The sequence below is a fragment of the Citrus clementina genome, unplaced genomic scaffold (genome assembly GCF_000493195.1).
Source record: "Citrus clementina cultivar Clemenules unplaced genomic scaffold, Citrus_clementina_v1.0 scaffold_9, whole genome shotgun sequence".
Classification (NCBI taxonomy): Eukaryota; Viridiplantae; Streptophyta; class Magnoliopsida; order Sapindales; family Rutaceae; genus Citrus; species Citrus x clementina.
Window position 1 is genome coordinate 24,804,423 of NW_006261964.1, and position 19,914 is coordinate 24,824,336.

Here is a 19,914-nt window from a genome sequence, read left to right on the forward strand (position 1 = left end):
TTCAAAATCAAAGGGAACTTGAAAGTTGTCGCGATTGAAGTAAGTCCAAAATCAAGAACCTTCTAAATATTAATTTTTGATGTCCAACAGCGGTTTTTTCTCTTGTTTTTCTATTGCATTTGATAGGAAAATTCTTGCCTTTTTAAGTGTACACTGATTTTTTCCTCTCCGTCTTTCTTGCTTCATATCTTCTTAGAAATCAAAATCTTACACTTGGAAATTTTGCTGGAAGTTAATTAAGATTTTATTCAGTATTAGTTTCTATAGCTTATAAGTTATAGTACGTTGCTATGAAAAAAGTCGTAATTATGAAATTAAAGTTAATAATATATAGTAAAAATGATTTTAAACTAATAATTTTAATAAAGGTATTATAAGTTTTTCATTATATAAATAATAGATTAAATTAAATTAACTTTCAAACCACAATAGATATACCAAACATGACCTAAAGGTCATCAACAAACTCCTCTTAAGAGTTACAATTAATACACATTTGGTGCATATTGACTTAGCGTTCAGCCACAATACAAAGAACACGGATATATATATATATATATATGAAAACATTAAAGTTTGAAAAGTTATAGAGACTCAAGCATTACCCATTTTAATGTCCAAATTGAGGTCCCGTTTGGTATATGTTGTGGTTAGGCAGTTTAGTTATAACTTAAAAGTTATAGAATTAAAGTGTTTGTTAAATATTAACCGTTGTGGCTTTGATGTTAAGATGATTAATCTCACACTTGTATGATGAAAAATTTATAATATCTTTTATTATTTTTGTCAAAATTATTATTTAAAAATTACATTTATTGTACATTATTAATTTTATTGTCATAACTATAGTTTTTTCTATATTAACAATAGTTTTTAAATTACAGTACCCAATTAAATAGAGAATGAGTTGATAAAAGTAAAATGAGTGAATTATAAATATTTAAATACACACACGCGCGCACGTAAGAGAGGCTCGGATTATAACATAGAGTCCACGATTAAACTTAAGCAAAGTGATTGATGTGCCTTGTACAATGTATTCTCATAAAATATCGAAATATTGTACACACAACCCAACAAGTGATAATATCTTAAAGAAAAACAGCTAATGAGGCCTTGACCAGTCTGTGGGTTTGTGTTCTCAAATCTCCAACTTTGGTTGAGGACACGATTTCAAGTGGATTCAAATGTTTCGCCAATATGGGTAAAGTAAATGAGTAATGATAAAGTCATTGATAATTTTAAATAAATTAGTGTGTAAAAATTGATGTGGCATAAATAGGTTAGTTGAAAAATGATAACGATTATTTTTTTTAGCTATGTGAATTCATAATGATTTTATACAACTAATTTCTCGTATCATATCAGTTTACATACACGTATTTGTACAAGGTGGTTGTAGCTCTATCATTACTTTATTACAAACATATGTAAGTAGATACTACATTAATAAACTTTTGGGCTATACTATAAATTTATGTATTTAGGTTCTCAGTGAACTTCATATTATAATATCGATTGAATAATATCTATAGAATGCAACCAACCTACTTAAAAGACATTGTATTAAACATTTTATTTGAGGAACAAATTCTCTCTCCGAATTTTTGGCAGATGTGCAATGAATTTCCTTTTTATAAACAAAAGGAAAAAAAAAAAGAGACCCAACCAATAATCTTCGAAATCCTAGGGACTACAAAATGAGAGCAACAATGATACAGCATTATCAATCTCTTTGGAGTGGGCTGAACCACACCAGGAGGAAGATACAACTAGGCCCAACACAGAACCAGTTGCAGGCCCATCGCGAATGAGAAAACCACCCAACTGACTGAAGGATTATGTTGTTTGAGAGCAAGGAAGTTGTGGATTCCTTTCTAGAATATTTTCGTTTGATATTTTCTTTTGGCTTGATCATTGCTATTTTGTAACCACCTTCTGTTAGAGGTTGCTGGAGGTAAAGCATATAAGTATTGTAATGTTTAAAAGGCACGGAAATGAAATATTTGGTTCTCTTTCTTCTCTGGAATTTCCTTTCCTCTTAACCTTTGTTTTGCTCCTAATTCTTTTTTTTTTTTTTGGAGCTGGCACTCGCTCGAAGAATGTTTTGTTGAGTTGATTTGTTGCAGGACAAGCGTATCAAACAAGCAAAGAAGCCAAAATACAAATAAAATTCTCACTAGGCAACCAAAATAAAAGAAAGAATATATTCAGATAGAAGATAGAGATTTCAATTGTTATGATTTCAATCACATTAAAAATGTAGGATAGAAAATATTTTGTAATTAAGAGATCAAATGATCAGGATACCTTTATCAGTCAATCTCCTTTTTTTTTTCTCTGTTCCCACTTGAACTTAAGCGCAGTGATCTGTGGTACAATGTATTTTGCTAGTGTTTACAATATTTACAGTCATGAAATGCATACGTTATTGAAGTGAAAAATGTGAAAGAATAAAATTTTCTTCAATATTTTGATTTGCGGACCAAATTCTCTCAGAATAAATCTGTGAAGAATCTTGTTTTTGCGCAACATCAAAAAATTAAAAGAAAGGGTTTAAAAAAGAAAAGGTAACTTGGATAGGAAGGAAGAGAAAGGAAAGTGAAATGTGAAGGCCAAGAAACATGGAGAGAACCTATTTATACGATTGTGCAGTCTCTCCTCCTCATTCTCAAAGCCAAAATCTCTTACATTATCCTTTTTCTTTCATCTGGGTTTCTTCTAAAACAAAACTCACCACTCTGTCTCTTTCTTACTTGTTATTAATTGTTGACTTGTTAGTTCAATCTTGGTGAGTTGAAAGCTTGCCAATTAATGGGGAAGTACTTGGAGTTGCTGGATGCTGCAGTCAGAATCATAGCAAGATTTCACTCTCACTGACCATAAACTGCAAGATTATATTACCGTCCTCCTCATCATCACCATCAAGACCACCACCACCACCACACCGGATTCACCGGCAGAAGCACCCCGGTTCTAGACCCAACTCAGGAGGAAATGAGCACCCCGGTTCTAGACCCAACTCAGGAGGAAATGAGCACCGCTAAGGCGTTCCATAATGCCACTAATCAGTTCATTCTCTATTCTGTTGTCTGAAAATTGAGATAAGTGGTTAGCAGGGAAAATTGTTGTAATCAGTTCTGACAGATAATACATTCTTTTCTTTCAGATCAAGAGTTTCTAGTTTTGCTCTCATGAATTTGCATGTTCATTTAATCCTTCTTTTAATACGTTACTTTTTGTTTGCTAGTTCTAGAATTTGATTAAATGGTAGTTTCCTGAAGTTTACTTGAACAGTTTACTTTCTGATGTTCTCCCGTGAAGGAAGGATTAGACAAAATATCGAAGCAACCTCAAAAAACACAACTGAAAACAATGCCTCGCCCTTGAAGTGAAAGAGGGTACTCCCTGTTTTTGATGTTTCTGGAGGTTAAAGTCGCGTGAGACCAAAGAAAACGAGGGTGCCAAAAATTCATCTGAGTGTTTACCAAAGTGCTTCGAGGCTCGAGCTAAAGACAGCAATACTAGACAGAGTCTTAAACATGCCTTGCAGGGGCAGATGAATTTTGTAACCAGACAAGTTCGGTTTCCGTAGAATGGTTAAAAAAAAAAAAATACGTTCAGGCACCATTTCGTTACAGGTGTAATTCATCAAAGTTAAAAAGAGTATAATGTTTTGATTCATGTCGAATAGATTGGTGCTATGAGAACCTTTATTTGATCAATGGATTTACAGGCACCCATCTTTTTCATAGTTGATGTGGAAGCTTGTTTGAAATCCGCTGTTCTCTTCCTGTGGTTGCAGAGTCTTCTTTATGAACAGACTCAGATGTAAGATTCGACACCTCACAACTTCATTTGAACAAAACCACCCTTGAATGAACCATAGAGAGGTTGTGATCTTCTGAAACTGAAAATATCATCTATGTGAACAATGTGAGGCTCAGCTGATTCACTAGTTTCTTCCTTCAACTCGGGTGCATGCAGCCTCCCATACACTCGAACACTCAGTGTCTTCTTCCGGGGTGCACCAGCTTTAATATTCTCGTTGAAAAAGTCAATCAATTCTTGTTGTGTCAGCTGCCTCAGTGCTGCAACCTGTTTCAACACTAATGCTGTGTAAACCAACAACTTCAGGACATGAATACTCAACTACAAGTGAAAAAGATAATTTTAATTTGCTCAGGCCCCTAAGAAGGTTTACAGAGAGCAGAGGCTGCGTTCTTCATGTCTCTTGGTTTACCTTTTTCTCCAAAAAAAAAAAAAATGAAAATAAATCTTCAAACATACAAAAGTCTTAACCTGACTTGGTGAAAAATAAATAAATAAATTGATGGTAATTCCCATACCTCAGCCTCCCTCCGATCAAACTTGAGGGTCCCATCAGAAATCTCACGCCAGTAAAATCCAGATTCTTCATTTAAATTCTTGTGTTTCTCAAGCTTCATGTCAATCAATGCATTTACGTTGTTCTACAAAAAAATGCCATTTTCACTGTTAAGCAGCCGGGCAGATTTTATCTAAAAACACTCATATAAACAGAATATCTATCTGGGATTATCAAGAATATAATAATTTCACAAAAAAGAAAAAAATGGCTGAGACTGGGACAATATATGCAATTACAGAAAAATTGATAAGGAATATTCTCTCTTTTAATATCACCAATCTCTTTGTACTTAATGTAGTTCCATTGCATTTCAAGAATAGGATATGACAAAATGATGATAAAAAGATGGAATAATATCATATTTATCTCATAATAATAGCAACTGTCAAAGCCTTGGCATATGTATATAAGTTAATAGTCTAGAATTAAGATTAGGGAAGTACTTTCTCTATTCAAAACATGTTATCCAAATGATTCTTTTGATAATTCTGTTGGTAAAAGATTTGAGCATCAAACTTAAGCATTACTGATATAATAACTTCCAACCTTCTGTAGTGCTTATAAAAACAATCTCATCAGTGAAAACACAGATCAGAATAACTCATGTAGAATAGAAATGTGTCTCACCTTGAATTGGTCACTGGTCATCTCATAAAGTTTACTTTCAAACATCTGGAGAAATGATTCAACTCTCAGATCAATATACTTCGGACCCTGTTAAATTGACAGAGCACTTGAGGCAAAGCGACAATAACGCTGTCAATGTGCATATTCAAAGAACAAAACTATGCTATAACCTTTACTGAGGATTGAATGATGAACTGCACTCCATGGATACCAAAATCATTCCTACATCAAGTAGATAGCTAAGTTTAAAGCAAATATTCCAAGCTGAAGGAGAACTAGGGACCTCAAGTTATGTACCTCCGCCGGAGTGCTGTAATGTACCCAAGTTGCTCAACGGTTCTAAGCTGGTGGAAAGCTGGTTGTTTTGCAATAAGATTAAGAAGCTGAAGTGCCACATTCATGAAGAAATCATCTCGATGAACCTGAACAACTCAACATGACATGACATCAGAATCGCATCAGACCCCCCACAGAAACAATTGGTCCGGTCAAATAGAGATCAAGAAACATGTAAAAGATTTTGTTTGACTCGTACATCTATTATCCCTGTTGCATGGGTACCAATAACCTACATTTCAGAATCCATACCAGTCTGTCCCAAAACCATATAATTCTAAAGCAACAAAACAATATTAACTCCATGAATCAAGGAATGCTCGAGGAAAACCAATGTCGCTTAGCACAAGATATATATTTTCAAGAAATTGGACAGAAAACTATTTCTTCAGAGCTTAAGTTCAGAGCCTCATCAACATGCATAAAGAACCGTTGGATGACATGTAATTCACTTAAAGTTATGGCAAAAGCAACATATAAATAGATCTCATCACAGTTTGTGCTGTCTGAAAGTAATGGCAGACATCAACACATAAATAATATACACTGTACGTTTGTCTTAAAAGTAATGGCGAAAACATTACCATAATTATTCCTTAATCACAGTTTGTTTAGTAGTTTAGGGTCTTAGCTGAATAACCTAATCATATGGACAGTAAAGAGGCAAACCATTGTTCATCAAGAAATGACGGCCCAAACAAAGCCATTTTAAAGCAAAAACCGCCCTACATCATGTGCGGGGGTCAATTTACCGTGAAAAGAAGGAAAAAGGCTCAACTACTTACTAATCTCTTTTTTTCTGCTTTTTAGCGCCGCCCCCCCACCCAACAAAAACAAAGGGTAACAACTTGGCAGAAAATATTCGTTGTAACAAATATCAGTATTTCATTCCCTTTTCATGAAAATATCGAAAATTTGAAATCAATGCCTCCAACTACGATACAGCAATGGGAAGAAAGAATACACTAGTGATAAACATGTGTCCCAATAACAATTAGAATACTGCTCAAGATTTTATCCTCTCCCCAAAAAGATACTTTCAAAGCTTTTCAAGTATTAGAAGGGATAAGAAATGCATGCAGAATACCAGCTGCTTAATTTTACAAGGAGTATAGACGCAGCATAGAACACGTATATCAGCAGCCAAAGCACTTAATTAAATAATTATTTTCCTTTTTTTTTTTTCTAAAAAAAATTCTTGTACCTGAATATAATGGACTAGGCAAGAATTTTCATCACTAGGATTCAGGCCTTGGTTGGAGTACACATAATTCTTGCCCTTTTCAAGTTTAACAACTCTATTAGTCAAATGCTGGGATGGGAACAATGGTTGGCATATTGGGTTTGAGCCCTTAAAGAAAACATCTTCAATGTACTGGATAATCGATCCTGCTTCATTAGATTCAATGTTTCCTGAGAACAAATGAAAGTAATGAGATCATAAATGGAAACAAAAAGGAACGACCGAAATCTCAAACAATGCCATTAAAAAATTGAAACAGAAGGACCTGCTATGTAACATTCCAAGAAGGTCCTAGAGAGCATCATGGGTACAAATTTAGCAAGATCTTCAGCTTCAAGATGAGGAAGAACTTCAAGTTCTTCCGTCCAAGGCCACGTTTGATCCTGAAGTATTAGAGAGCAGTAGTACATAGCCAGTTGATATGGCTGTAGAAACTTATTATTATGGTATTCTTTTGTCACCATTTCCTGCAAATAAATAAAGGGAATGAAAAACTTTATTCATACATGAACAGCTTGGGTTCATAACAGACTCACCAAGGGAAGCAACATGATAATGGTTCCATACAGTGTAAATGGGGATTGTTAAGTCAAAAGTTCAACCAGTTGAGGAGTCGCTCACAGAACCATCAAATGCAAGTTCCGGAAGAACTAAAAAATGGTGCTAAAACATTTTTAGAAACAGCTTATACACTTTAATAATCAATTTATACATCTTTCTAAACAGAGTAGGATATATAAACAAAAATATATTTTTTACCCTTAATATTTTAGTATGCCCCTACCACAGTGAAGATCCACTTCTGGGGGCTTGTGGTTGCTTATGCATGTGCATCCACATGAATGGAATCCAGGTGTAAAAGATGAAAGAAAAAGATACAATGCATGCCCACACCCAGATGCACACCCCTAAAGCCTTCATGCTGAAAAGCCATGTTACTGATTTGGAGCTCAAAACAACCAAAGCTATGCAGGCTTTGGAACAGCACAACCAAAGAAAATTATTGTAAGCTCCCAATTATAAACAAATAATACTAGTACTTTGATTCAGTTAGATGTTTAAGATTATAAAAGAAAATAACGTTCAACGTCAAACAGGTCAAATATTTTAAGCCTAAATCATTACCTTAATCACAGAAAACCTGTCAGGTTGGACTTTGAATTGTGCAATTTTTTGAAAAATAGTTTCCAGCAAGATCCTCAATTTGTGATTATATCCAACCACTGTAACCTGTAGAAGCAAAAACCATAAAATCAACACATAAAAATACATACCAACATGAGATAAATATCAAAGACAAGTGAAAAAAAATACCTCAAAACCACCCTCAGTGTGGTTTATCCCATAATAAAGCCCAGCAACCTCAGCATAGTAAGCTGATACATAAAGATATGATGGGTAAGGAAAAAATTTAATTTTATTCACAAATACAGAAATTATGTAAATTGTAGAAGTTATGCTCTATACCAGAAACATAAGAATTTTATCAAAATGAAAGAGAAGATGATATGGAAGTGAACCAGAGGTTCACAGGGGAAACAAAGACAGCCCAAAAAAAGCTACCTACTAACCATATAGAACAGACGCATATCTATACCTCAAACAGCATGCAAATCCCAAAATTTACTAAAATGTGAAAAAAGCCCAATCAAACAAAATCAACACATGACCTCTCTCAACTCAACTAAACCTAAATAAAGGGATCAGGTATGGGAAGCCCTTTGGAAATAATCTGTTCCTTCAATGAAATTTTAGTATGTGGAACTCTAGTTTACCTTGGAAATCTTTCCCCCTTTATTTATTCTATAAAAGTTTGTCTGTTTCCAAATAAAATGAATGAAAACAATAGTTAAAAGAAAAGGAATAGTCATTTGTCCAATCCTACATCAACATCCTACAACATTTATCCAGCATCTTACCATATTCATTCAAATAGTCATGTAACAACCGTGTGAAAATATCAGTCAGAACTTCAGATTCAGGAGAGCTGCTAGCATGGGGGCAGTTGAAATAAATATTAACAAATGCCTTGGGTGTAGAGAACATTGTGTCAGGCTTGTACCACAATGTTGAATAGGATGACTTTCTCAACAGAACTGGGAATTTGGCCTGTTACAAAGACCAATTGCATGAGAACAATTGCTTTAAAGAGAACACATCATAATAAATTTTACTGTAAAGATGGGGAAAAAAAAATCCTCAGACCTCTTGTGTATCCTTAAGAGACAAGTCAGTGGGGACGAAGACATTAGGAGCTGGGAGATGCAGATTTTCCTTAGGAGCAGACAGTATCCAGTCCTGGAAACAAATAAAGATTTTGAAGACTCATCAATTCCTTCCTTCAAGCTGCTCTAATCACCAAAATTTATTTAGCTGCTTCCACTGAATGTGGGACAAGATAAATAGCATACACTCCAATCTAATATGAACTTTTCCCTCTTGGAAATCATATCCATGAACCAAAAGAGAAACCCTGCAACCTTACCCTCCATCTCATTCTAATAGCCATTTGCCTCCAGGGACATTGACAACTGTTATTATTACTAGAATAATGAATCATATCATATTTAAAATCAAACAACGAACCTGAATTATGGACTCATTGATGTTCTCAACGGAATAAGCAGTACCATACCAAGGCTCAACCATCTCTGTTTTCCCCTCAAATTGCTTTGACTCCCAAAAAATTCTGATAAACAGAGAGCTTATTAGAAAGCAGACAATCTGTCAATCACAATAGTCTGACTTTGATTGAAAGATGGAGACAGCCAATTGTACATAAATTATCAGACACAAACATGTCCTTGAGCATTACTACCAACAAGCAGAAAGATGCAAGTAATTAGTCTTGAAAACAAAGTATCAAATCCGAAACTGCTAAACCAAGTCATTGGCAATACAATGATATCGAAATGTTTCCCTTTACTTTTAAACATAAAGCAATGGGAAGCAAACACTTAGTTATATTACAGCAGATAATGGAAACAAGCAGATAAGGCTTCGCATGCACATGAAATACCTTAAAGCCAGACAAAATTATTTTACAAGAAAAAGAACTTATCTGATAGCAAGAAGAATGGGAATGATAAAAATCAAACATCATCCAGCCATAGAAGTTCAACGATAAGTCAAATGCTTAAATGAAGTTTAGATAACTTGTACCAGAATCAGGTACCATGTCCAACAAAATAGTGAACTAAAGTTAAATTTTTTAACAATCAAATCAGAACAGATGTTATATACAAAGTTCAAATAATGGAAATATGTGCGTCAATCTTCATATGCACTGAGTCAAACACTCTCTAAGCGCTTACAAACTTACCTAACAGTTTTTGGAGAAAGCTCCTTCAAAGTCATTTGAATAATCTCTGGATTGAAATTGGAAGGCAATGATTCACCCACTAGCCAGTCTTGAGGAGGATATGTCTGAAAAATAATTTCAAGGCATCATTTACTAACAGAAAAAACAGTAATAATTGACTCATTCACAATCAAAAATAAACTGCAAAAGAAAGATGTCAATCAGCTACCAGTTCATGATTCACAAGCCCAAATAATCCTTAAAATGTAGAAAAAATAAAAGAAAGCCAAATTTGTAAACTGTCTATAAGAATAGCACAAAGATTACTTCTTGCAAAAAGCTGTTGGGAATCTAAAAATAGAGGTCCAGGATTCAAAAACAACGGTAGAACAAGATTATTAATCCACTCACCATATCCACTTATTCTATATCTAACATTAAACAAAAACACCTTTATGTGCAAGGGAATGAGACAATGAGGCAGGCAAGATAACCATATTTTTCGTTCAATCAATCATCGGATAAAGGTATTTTCTAGTGTTTCAAGTGGTGTTAGAAGCTATGCCTCACAATCAGTTCCTCAAGCTATACTCCTACACTATTCCAATTATTTTAAACAATGTAATAAAACTGGATATTTCGTTCAACCCAGGAGGATTAACTTTACAAAATGGAAAAGAACATATACCTCCATATTGGCAGCAACAGTAACCACATAGTCAATCGGGGGGACTTTATCCTGATAATGAAATGTCACCTCACAAACAGCTGAAAGCTTCATAAGATAAATAAAATGTCAGAATGTTGAAGACTAGATAGGCTGAAAACAAGACAGGCAACCTTCCAGATGCAAATTCAATAAATAGTAAACAATTGAGGTACTGACAAGGAGAGAGTCGATTATCCTTCAAGCAAGACTACAGTATGACAAAACTTTTTAAATATTATGAAAGACGGAAAATGCATGATAATAATACAAAGCCAGACTCATTGATGTGTTGGACTGCTGTCATGAACTTTCCTTCCTTTCAGATTGCATGAAAGTATAAAAGGAAGAAAAACTAGAGGGCAATAAATTTGATGCAATGTTTTTTCCTTTACACCGAGTAAAAACTATTCTCAAACCTTCAGTGGATATACTGTGGATGGCTATACTCAAATCTCTGGTGGTCAGCAGAACTATATCTTAAAAGCATCCGTTAAGATACATCATCTACAAGAACATATTCTTCCTGTTTCAACTATAATCCTGAAACTTAACAATAGCATGCAAGTAACGTTTGAATAGCAACTATCATAGTTGCACCTTTTCACATTTCTACATTACAATGAGGAGTCATTATCCAAAAGACCAACTTTTCCAACAGCATCGTAAGAACAAACTATCGAACAATAATAGTATCTCGCAACTAAAAAGTAATGCCATTAGCAGAGTCAAATAACCTCTTGTTTCTGACAACAAAATAATAGTAGTAGTAGAAATAAGAAGCAAAGTAGATACTGAGCTAACAGCCAAACCCCAACATTCTCTGGTAGAAAATTTAATGCAAATCAATCATCCTACCACTATGCTCTTCAACAGAAGCATCCTACAAAGAGGCAAGACTGCACGAATGCAAGCAACACGCAACTAACAATAATACTATGCAACAGTAGCAATTAACAAGATGCGTCATCATACCTCATCAAATATCCATTTGCTAGCACCAGACTGCTGTAAAAGGTTTATGTATTTAAATAACAACCCCACAACATCTTGCATGTGCTCTGCTAGTCAATCAAGGGGGGAAAAATTTTTAACCCAAAAGATCTACAAATTGAAGTTATTTGCATATTCTAGCAGAACAAAGTAAATCAATTGATTATAATGAATCACATTCAATTAAATGCAGTGTGAGATACAACTGCATTACCATGACCAGAATCAGTAAGATCAACTGTAACTTCAAAGAATGAATAGTCCAAAGTCCAATCTCCTTCATCTGCAGCCAATGATGTAGCCCATCCTGCAAAAATTTATTTCAAAAAGAGGTGACTGGTCAGTTGGCCTTTCAAAGGTGAAAAATTTTGGTGTGGATAACCAAAGACCCTGAGCTAGTGTCATCAAATTCCACTTTGATCTTTATACACAAAACAAACACAGACATTATCAACCAGAACATACATGTGCTTATATCAAGACTTCTTCCCACCCTGAAACTTGTGCTTATATCAAGACTTATATCAAGACAAATTGTACAGATTTCAGTGGACGTTAACCCAAGTCATCAACAATCCAGCCATGAAATGAGGATCAGAGAGTGCTTCATCCCCAATAAGCTGTTTGCATCAAGCAGTGATTCTTAAAATTCTAGAGGAAAATCAGTCCCTCAAGAAAGCATAACATGCAGTAGCTTTGTAAATTGTTTCTAACATCCACACAATGGAAATATGACAGAGTAGGCATTGAATACTTGTTGGGGGGGGACAATGAGAAATACACTGTAGTGAAAATCTAAACAGAACCATTTGTCTCCTAAGATCTTAAAAAAATTGAAAATATCATTGTTTTATGTATTTTACTATTCAAATTCACAAAAACAATTCATTCTGAACTAGTAAAGAAGAAGCATCTCAAGCCTAAACATGTAGGAACACAAATTATGGACACTGAAACTTGGTTAAGTTTTCAAATAAAAAAAAAGTTTCAGGATGCAACCGAAAGCTGCAAGTAAATTGAGAATCAGAAATATAAAGGATAAGCAGAACCTACCCAATGTTTTCAAGATGTAAAACAATGATCCCTCTGATTCATGCCCAATAAGATGACTGATATATCTGCCTGGTGCTTCCTTGTAGTGACGAATGCTTGGAGTTATTGGCCATCCAATTCTTAGTTTGTGACCTTGTCTAATTGGAACAGCTCTAACAAGAATCTGAAGCAAAAAATATAAACTAGGAAAATTTGAAACAAAGAAAAAGTTCTTTCCTACTTTCTGCAGTGTCCCTTGAGACCCTTTGTCACCACATAGAACTTGACCATACCTGTAAATGTTCTGATGTGCAAGGCTGACCAGGAAAACGGAAACGATTTCGATCAGTGTTCCTAATGTCCTGAAACTTATTCTCCACTAGAACTTGAATTTTATCAACACTTTCTAGAAACATCCATCACATAGGGTTGGTCATTATATCTCAGAGTACTTCAGTCAAGGCCAAAATACAGCAGGAAGAATTAGTTCCTAACCTTTTGAATACACAACCAGATGCATGAGGTTGGAAGAGTAATGTTCATTATAAAACTTAATGAGCTCATGCCTTGTGGTCAATCCTTTCGCTCTTGGTCGAACTTCCAAAGTTTCCCAGTTACCTAAACATCAACAAGTATTTGATATAAACGTCTATCTCGTTGAAACACAATATGCAGAAACTAGAGCGAAAAGGTGAAAGGAAAAAGAAATTGTGAACACAATGAATTGTAGACATCGACAGAACAACTTGGAAATACTTAAATCATTTTTTCATAAGACTCTGAAAAATTACTAAAATGAAGAAAATGATAAATGGAAAAGTATAACAGAATGTAACACTTTGTAATAAAGAACGGAGAGAGAGTCAAGTAAGTTGCTGACCGGTGCTAAACTTATGATATGGATGATCTTCTGAACTTAGATGTTTCCAGAGCTGTACAAATTAAAAAAAAAAAAAACATAAAGGTAGTCATTTCTCACAGAAACACTACTAAAACGACTACTATGGTAAAAAGATATAACACCTTATTCATTATTAACTTGCTGGAGCTCAAATACAATCGTCAGGACCAGCTTTATAATTTATGCTTTTAAGCCAAACAAAAAATTAATATGATATCAACATTAATTTGACCAAGAGGTCTTATATTTGAAACCTCCCATATAATTGCATTCAGATTTGTATTTGCATTTGCAGTATCATCTGCATCTGAGTTAGTTTCTATTTGAGCTTAATCCACATGACAAGGCTGTTAATAAAATTCAGAGGGTCTGTTAATACTACAGTTGATAAAATCCAGATGGCCTGTTAATGCTATAGTTGACTAATCTATTAGCATAAGCTTTTAGGTCGATTGATGATGATGCTAATTGTTAAAAGCAATAATGATGACAACATCAATTAAGATAAATTACTTTCTTATTTCTCATTAAAAAGGGGGAAAAAGAAGAAGAACAACAACAAAAACAAGATCCTAGCTTAGTAAAATCTATTGGTACCAATGCAAAGATCTAGATGAAATCTTTTCTTCTCCAATTAAGTTTCAAAGGTTGTAAAACAGGCCTTCGAAAATATACGAATTCTACAAAATTTGATCTAAATTAATGTGGGACCTATATATAAATTTGATACTTGGCAATAATTTCCATTTAGCCTTATTTCAATGTTACGCTTAACAACAGAAATCCAATCACTGGGCATTATTTTAGCTTGTTCATATTTTAGGAGTTAATATCTAGGTTTGATTGAATAGGCTTCACAACAGAACATGAGTCCTTCTCTATTATAACTGTCCTGATTGGCTTTTGCATGAGGTCCTCTGTGGTTTTTTTCTTTTTGGGGCCACATCTTTAGTATTTGCAGTTTCCTATTTAGAATTTCAACCCTTTAGCGAATTCAGCAAAACTGGCAAGTCTCATACATTCCAGCCAAACGCTTTTAAATGAAGATCAGTTGCACTCCTTAGAATCATGTGATATAAGCGTATGGGAAAAAATTGACGCTGAGGCACTATACATTACATGTGATGAATACATCTATTTATTCCTCCTTCTTGGATTACTGTTCACAACCAAGTAAAGCAGCTCATGGAACACTGTCTTAACCTGATATTTTGGTCTCAAATGCTACTCTGATCCATATCCTTTCAAAATTCAAAATCTCACATAATTTCAACTCCTAAGCCACCCTTGTACCATAATATCGGCACCTAACAAAAAAGAGGACCTGCACTCCTTTTAACAGATACAAGCAATAAGCACTTCACATGCCAATTTCCATTATCAAGTAAAGCCCTATTTTTTTCTATTTATACGTAACAAATTTATAACAAAAGCAGTACCAAAAATGTGGAGCAACTGTGGTACATGGGAAATATATAAGAAACACCGGAAACATAACCAAACAAAAGCATAGTGTTTAAGATCTCTAAAAATTCCAAAAAAGGACGAGTGAAAATGATTTTTTGGAAGATGAGTACAACATAAAGACCCCAAACCAAGCTAAGTCCATTACCATTCATCCATTTTTCAACTAATCAACACTGCTAAAATTTTCTTGAACCTAGAACACTAAGCTATGAAGAATGACAGACCATATTCCATAGATCACCAATCAAAAGGCATTGTAAGAGAAGAAGACCTATACAATCCCCAATACCCTTGTGCCATAAAACACCAACTTATAATAATTTATTTCTTCTTACCAAATTTTATTGTGTTACGAGTTCAACCAAGGAATATCAATTTTAGCAAATTATATCTCAATCTATTCAAATAATGGCCAAAGGTCAGATGTCTGTGCATGTTCAGGTTTTTTTTCAGTTCAATGGAGCACTTCTTATACCAAAGAACATAGGATAGCAACCAGAAAAAAGGGAAAAAAAAAAAAAGACACACAAGTTGCAGCAATAAAATAAAGCTTTATGAAGGAGAACTTTCACTTCAAAACTGATACTCAGGCTCAGCAATGGAGTCCAAGATCTCTTGTGAATGATAACAAATGATAATGATATAACTTAGAAAATAGAAACCCAAGGAAAAATCATCTCCAAATATTAAATTAATGGAAGTAAGCAACACCTGGTTTATTCTCCAAACATCAGACAACAAGTTTTTCTGGTTCTCTGGATACAAGCGAGGGAGGAGGAAGGAAAGCAGAACTGAATTAATGATAATGAAACATGATTCTGAAAGTACATTAACGTGCTAGACTCTACAATAAACAACTAACCAGAATGAACTGCTTTAATCTCCCTAATCGTAGCATCAGCTGACATCAACGGCTTAATAAAGAACTGTGCAAATCTGTGCAGTAAATCACAGGAAAGACTCAGACTCAAAAACTCAAGTACTGAAAGATATGATACTTAAGAAAAATGAAAAATGGCACGTACCTGTCCAAAGCTTCTTCAAAGGAGTCAGGGTTTACATCAAAGTAGTAGTTTGTATGCTCAGAAGATGTAAACGCATTTGCCATTCCTCCATGCTGTGCATAAGAAAATTAATCCGCGGCAAAAATCAGAACAGCACCTTACTTGTCGTACTTACAGGATTAATCAAGAAATAAAACAAAGAGCAGTTTGTATTTATCACTTGATCACACAACCTAAAATGTATGTGCTCAAGTGTGTAATGACACCGAAGTTTCTACCCCAAAAGAATTCCCAAGATAATCCTTAAAAGAGAACAAAAAGTGCACCCTCCAAACAGACACAGCAAGGAACATACCAGTGATACCACCCATACGCAGGGGGCCAAATTAAAAAGGAAATGATCAATCTCTGGAGCGAACCAGATTTCTATAAATAATGCAAATAAAGCTCAAGACAGGGAAGCAAAACTACATGAAAGACATACTTCAGTACTTCTGCTACCAAAATATGAATGCGCCAATCAAAACAGGACACCTTTACCAAGGACCTAGGTAGGAGGTATTCCTTTATCCCGTAAAGAAGATTACAGGCCATAATAATCACCCACAAACCATCTTTCCTACAAGGTCACTCGAGTTGCTTCCCCAATATATTATATATCAAAATTAAAAATAAAAAAAAATTTCAGACTCCAGATTCCTCTTCACATTTCTCAAACTGTATTTAAGATCAACGTTAACCATAAACAATACCAAACCACCACCCAATGACTCTACTAGAAAACATAAGCAAAGATAGGATGTGGAATCACAACTAGTCTTAGGATGAATGCGCCAATCAAAACAGGACACCTGTACCAAGGACCTAGGTAGGAGGTATTCCTTTATCCCGTAAAGAAGATTGGAGTGCCATAATAATCACCCACAAACCATCTTTCCTACAAGGTCTCTAGAGTTGCTTCCCCAATATATTATATATCAAAATTAAAAATAAAAACAAATTTCAGACTCCGGATTCCTCTTCACATTTCTCAAACTGTATTTAAGATCAACGTTAACCGTAAATAATACCAAACCACCACCCAATGACTCTACTAGAAGACATAAGCAAAGATAGGATGTGGAATCACAACTAGTCTTAGGATGTGCTTCAACAACCCGTAGTAAGGCTGTGGTCATTATTCACTATTGCAATATTATCTAAATCGTCACCCTGACACTATGCAAGATCAGTAACCTAAAGACATAAAATCTAAAGTAAAAAGGAAATTTCTGGCACAAGTTGTCTCAAGTATCAAAAGACAGCTTGAGAGGATCATGTTCACAATGTAATTCATAATTTTTCACTCCAGCATACATCAGTCAATGCATGGAAAGTCCACAGCATCACTTAGAACGGTAAGAATACATATTGACAATTAAAGTATTTTTTTCGACAACATTAACAAACATTATCAAATCATATCACAAGAAATTGATAGACCACCGTGCCAGCGAACTTTCTAAACCCTTGTTGAATAAACTGACTACATCTAAATCCAATCCGGTTATGGGTCAGCTCCACAGAGAAAAGAACATAAATGGAGTCATCACCCCATTCCACAATAGAACAATCCATGGCTGTAAATTTAAACAAGAATACCTTTTCCACTTCCAATCACTAAGATACAATCTGACCGCAATGGCTTGCAGGAAAATAGAGGAATGTAATTAAAACTAAAACTCCCATCAGCCCTACAAATCAAGTGAAGAATTTGCTTCAGGATTTTGTTTTTAGCAAACACCTGATTAACAAAAAAGTTAAGATTTTCCTCTGGAGGGAAAATGTGTCTTTTTAGTCAGTTATATTCCAAGGGAATAGCATTCAAAATTTTTTTCCTTGTCTGTGTATCTCGCCAACTCCATCCACTTCTAGTTAAAGTCTATTATTAGTATCAAAGAGCAAGATTAAGCATAAAGCATGATTCTCTGAAACTTTTACTTAAGAAAACATACTAGAAATAAGTGAAACAGGACATTATTGAGGGCCAATACCTCTGATATGTACTTTAAATAGCTATCCTCCACTGGATATTTCTCACTAGCATAAAACAGCATATGCTCTGCACATTAAAGAAACAGGAAAACAGTAACTAAAGCAAGTTATAAATACTCGAACTCATTAAACAGGCCACAGAATTTGTCCCCTACAGCCATATAATTATCTAACTACAGCTAAAAGCAATAATAATGTAGAATAGGAGAGTAAAAGAATCATCCAATGAATCACCACACAACAGAATTCAAAAAAAAAAAAATATCAATGACAATAGCAAACAGTGAAAAGGGAAAAGAAAGTAGGCAAATTAGGAAGAGATGAAAGAACCGAGAATGAAACAATGCTATAACTTTAACAGGAAATAAACAAGCCTGAACACACAATGAAGAAATACTTGAACCAAAAAGAAAGTACAAGTGAAACTTCTAATTCTGTTTAACTCTGTCTACTCTAATTTCAATATGAGCAACACATTGTATTTTAATCTGTGATCATCCGAAAACACGTTTAGAGTCATCTCACACAAACCCATCCCCATTTTTTTTTTAAGTAACTTTTACAATTTACATTCATACAAGACTAAAATTCCCCAAATCAAGAATTCAAATTTGCCACAAGATACATTAAATATACCGAGAAAATGGGCAAGGCCCTCGAGACCAACAGGGTCACAAAAGGCGCCAACGCTGACATTCATCGAAGCAGCACACTGAAGCAAAAACAATAAAACAAACCAAACCCACAAGATTACTAGCTTAAATTAAACTGAAAAATAAAATTTTAAAAATTTGGGTCTTGCTGGTTACCTTATCGGCATCAGGATCGCTGATCAAAAGGACTTGAAGAGAGTTTTTAAGGACGAGTCTCCGGTACTGTCTCTTGTCCGTACGTGGCTTTATAATCTCTACATCATCTTTACCGACAGCCATTTTTTCAGTCTCTTGCAGAAGAGAGAAACAATCGTTTTGGCTTTATAGGGATCCACAAGTGAAATGACCGAGACCAAGACTTTATTTTTTATTTTTTTATAAAAAGACCAAGACGTTTTTGCTCGAGTCTCCTGCGCTTTTGTGTTGTGGCTGTCACGGATATTTGCTTCCTCAATAAATATGTGACAAATTTCACAAACCTGCCTTAAAGAGCGTTAGGTATTGACTTACTTTGACCAAAACGACGTTATTAGTTATGTGGTTGTAAGAGAATCTTTTATACACTTAAAAAAAAATAATAATAATAATAAGAAAAAGAGAATCTTTTGTACAACACTAGTGTCTGGGTCGATCGCGATCGATACTGCATGAATGCAAAACATTCGATAAACGTAATGAAGAGAGAGGCTTTACTTCGTCTGACATGACTTCAAACTAATTGACAACTTAAAATTATCAAACTATTATTGCAAAAAAAAAAAAAACATATAATACTGCAAGTTCGAATGTAATTTTTAAGAGTCATCTTACAGTGCAGCGCTGTATCTTATACAGCCGCTGCCAAAAACTAGAACAACCGGTATTTTACCGGTTGTTCATTAAATAATTTTTAAAATTTGTTTTTAATGCTTAAAAAAATATAGTAAAATGAAAAAAAATGTATGAAAAATTTAAATCTGAAACATAAAAAATCAATTAAATGAGAAAAATATTTTAAATTTTTTTAACATAAATAAATGTTAAGAAATTATAAAAATAATTATATTTCAATTTTTTTGGCTAAATACCAATTTAATGGGTGGATGTTCAAGTTTATTTTGTATGTCTCTAATTTCGGTTAGTCTTTTTCATTTATTGGTTCATTTATTTCAATTTTTCAACCACTAGTTTTGTGTTTAATGTTCCAACTAAATTAATTAAATACCAATATTTTGGGGTAAATTACAA

At 34.3% G+C, this 19,914-nt stretch overlaps 1 protein-coding gene across 4 annotated transcripts; it reads right to left on the reverse strand.

Moving 5' to 3' along the window:
- Positions 1-3,462: 3,462 nt before the first annotated feature.
- Positions 3,463-19,126, reverse strand: LOC18031898 (insulin-degrading enzyme-like 1, peroxisomal). 4 transcript variants are annotated; one of them, XM_006421342.2, is made up of 26 exons: positions 18,844-19,126; positions 18,671-18,746; positions 18,034-18,101; positions 16,022-16,113; positions 15,859-15,932; positions 15,708-15,751; positions 13,509-13,560; positions 13,124-13,246; positions 12,922-13,034; positions 12,650-12,812; positions 11,811-11,903; positions 11,579-11,664; positions 10,586-10,672; positions 9,919-10,022; positions 9,183-9,285; positions 8,802-8,894; positions 8,516-8,705; positions 7,911-7,972; positions 7,722-7,826; positions 6,862-7,063; positions 6,558-6,766; positions 5,315-5,439; positions 5,188-5,239; positions 5,018-5,104; positions 4,350-4,472; positions 3,463-4,098 (listed from the first exon to the last, which is right to left on the reverse strand). In XM_006421342.2, exons 1-26 carry the CDS (start codon positions 18,964-18,966, stop codon positions 3,847-3,849), a joined length of 2,901 nt encoding a protein of 966 aa, XP_006421405.1. In that variant the 5' UTR covers positions 18,967-19,126; the 3' UTR covers positions 3,463-3,846. The 4 variants fall into 4 exon arrangements, with proteins under 4 accessions (XP_006421405.1, XP_024035217.1, XP_024035218.1 ...); XM_024179449.1 differs by lacking the exon at positions 18,671-18,746 and having other exon boundaries at positions 18,844-18,932; XM_024179450.1 differs by lacking the exons at positions 18,671-18,746; positions 18,844-19,126 and adding an exon at positions 17,642-17,733.
- Positions 19,127-19,914: the final 788 nt, after the last annotated feature.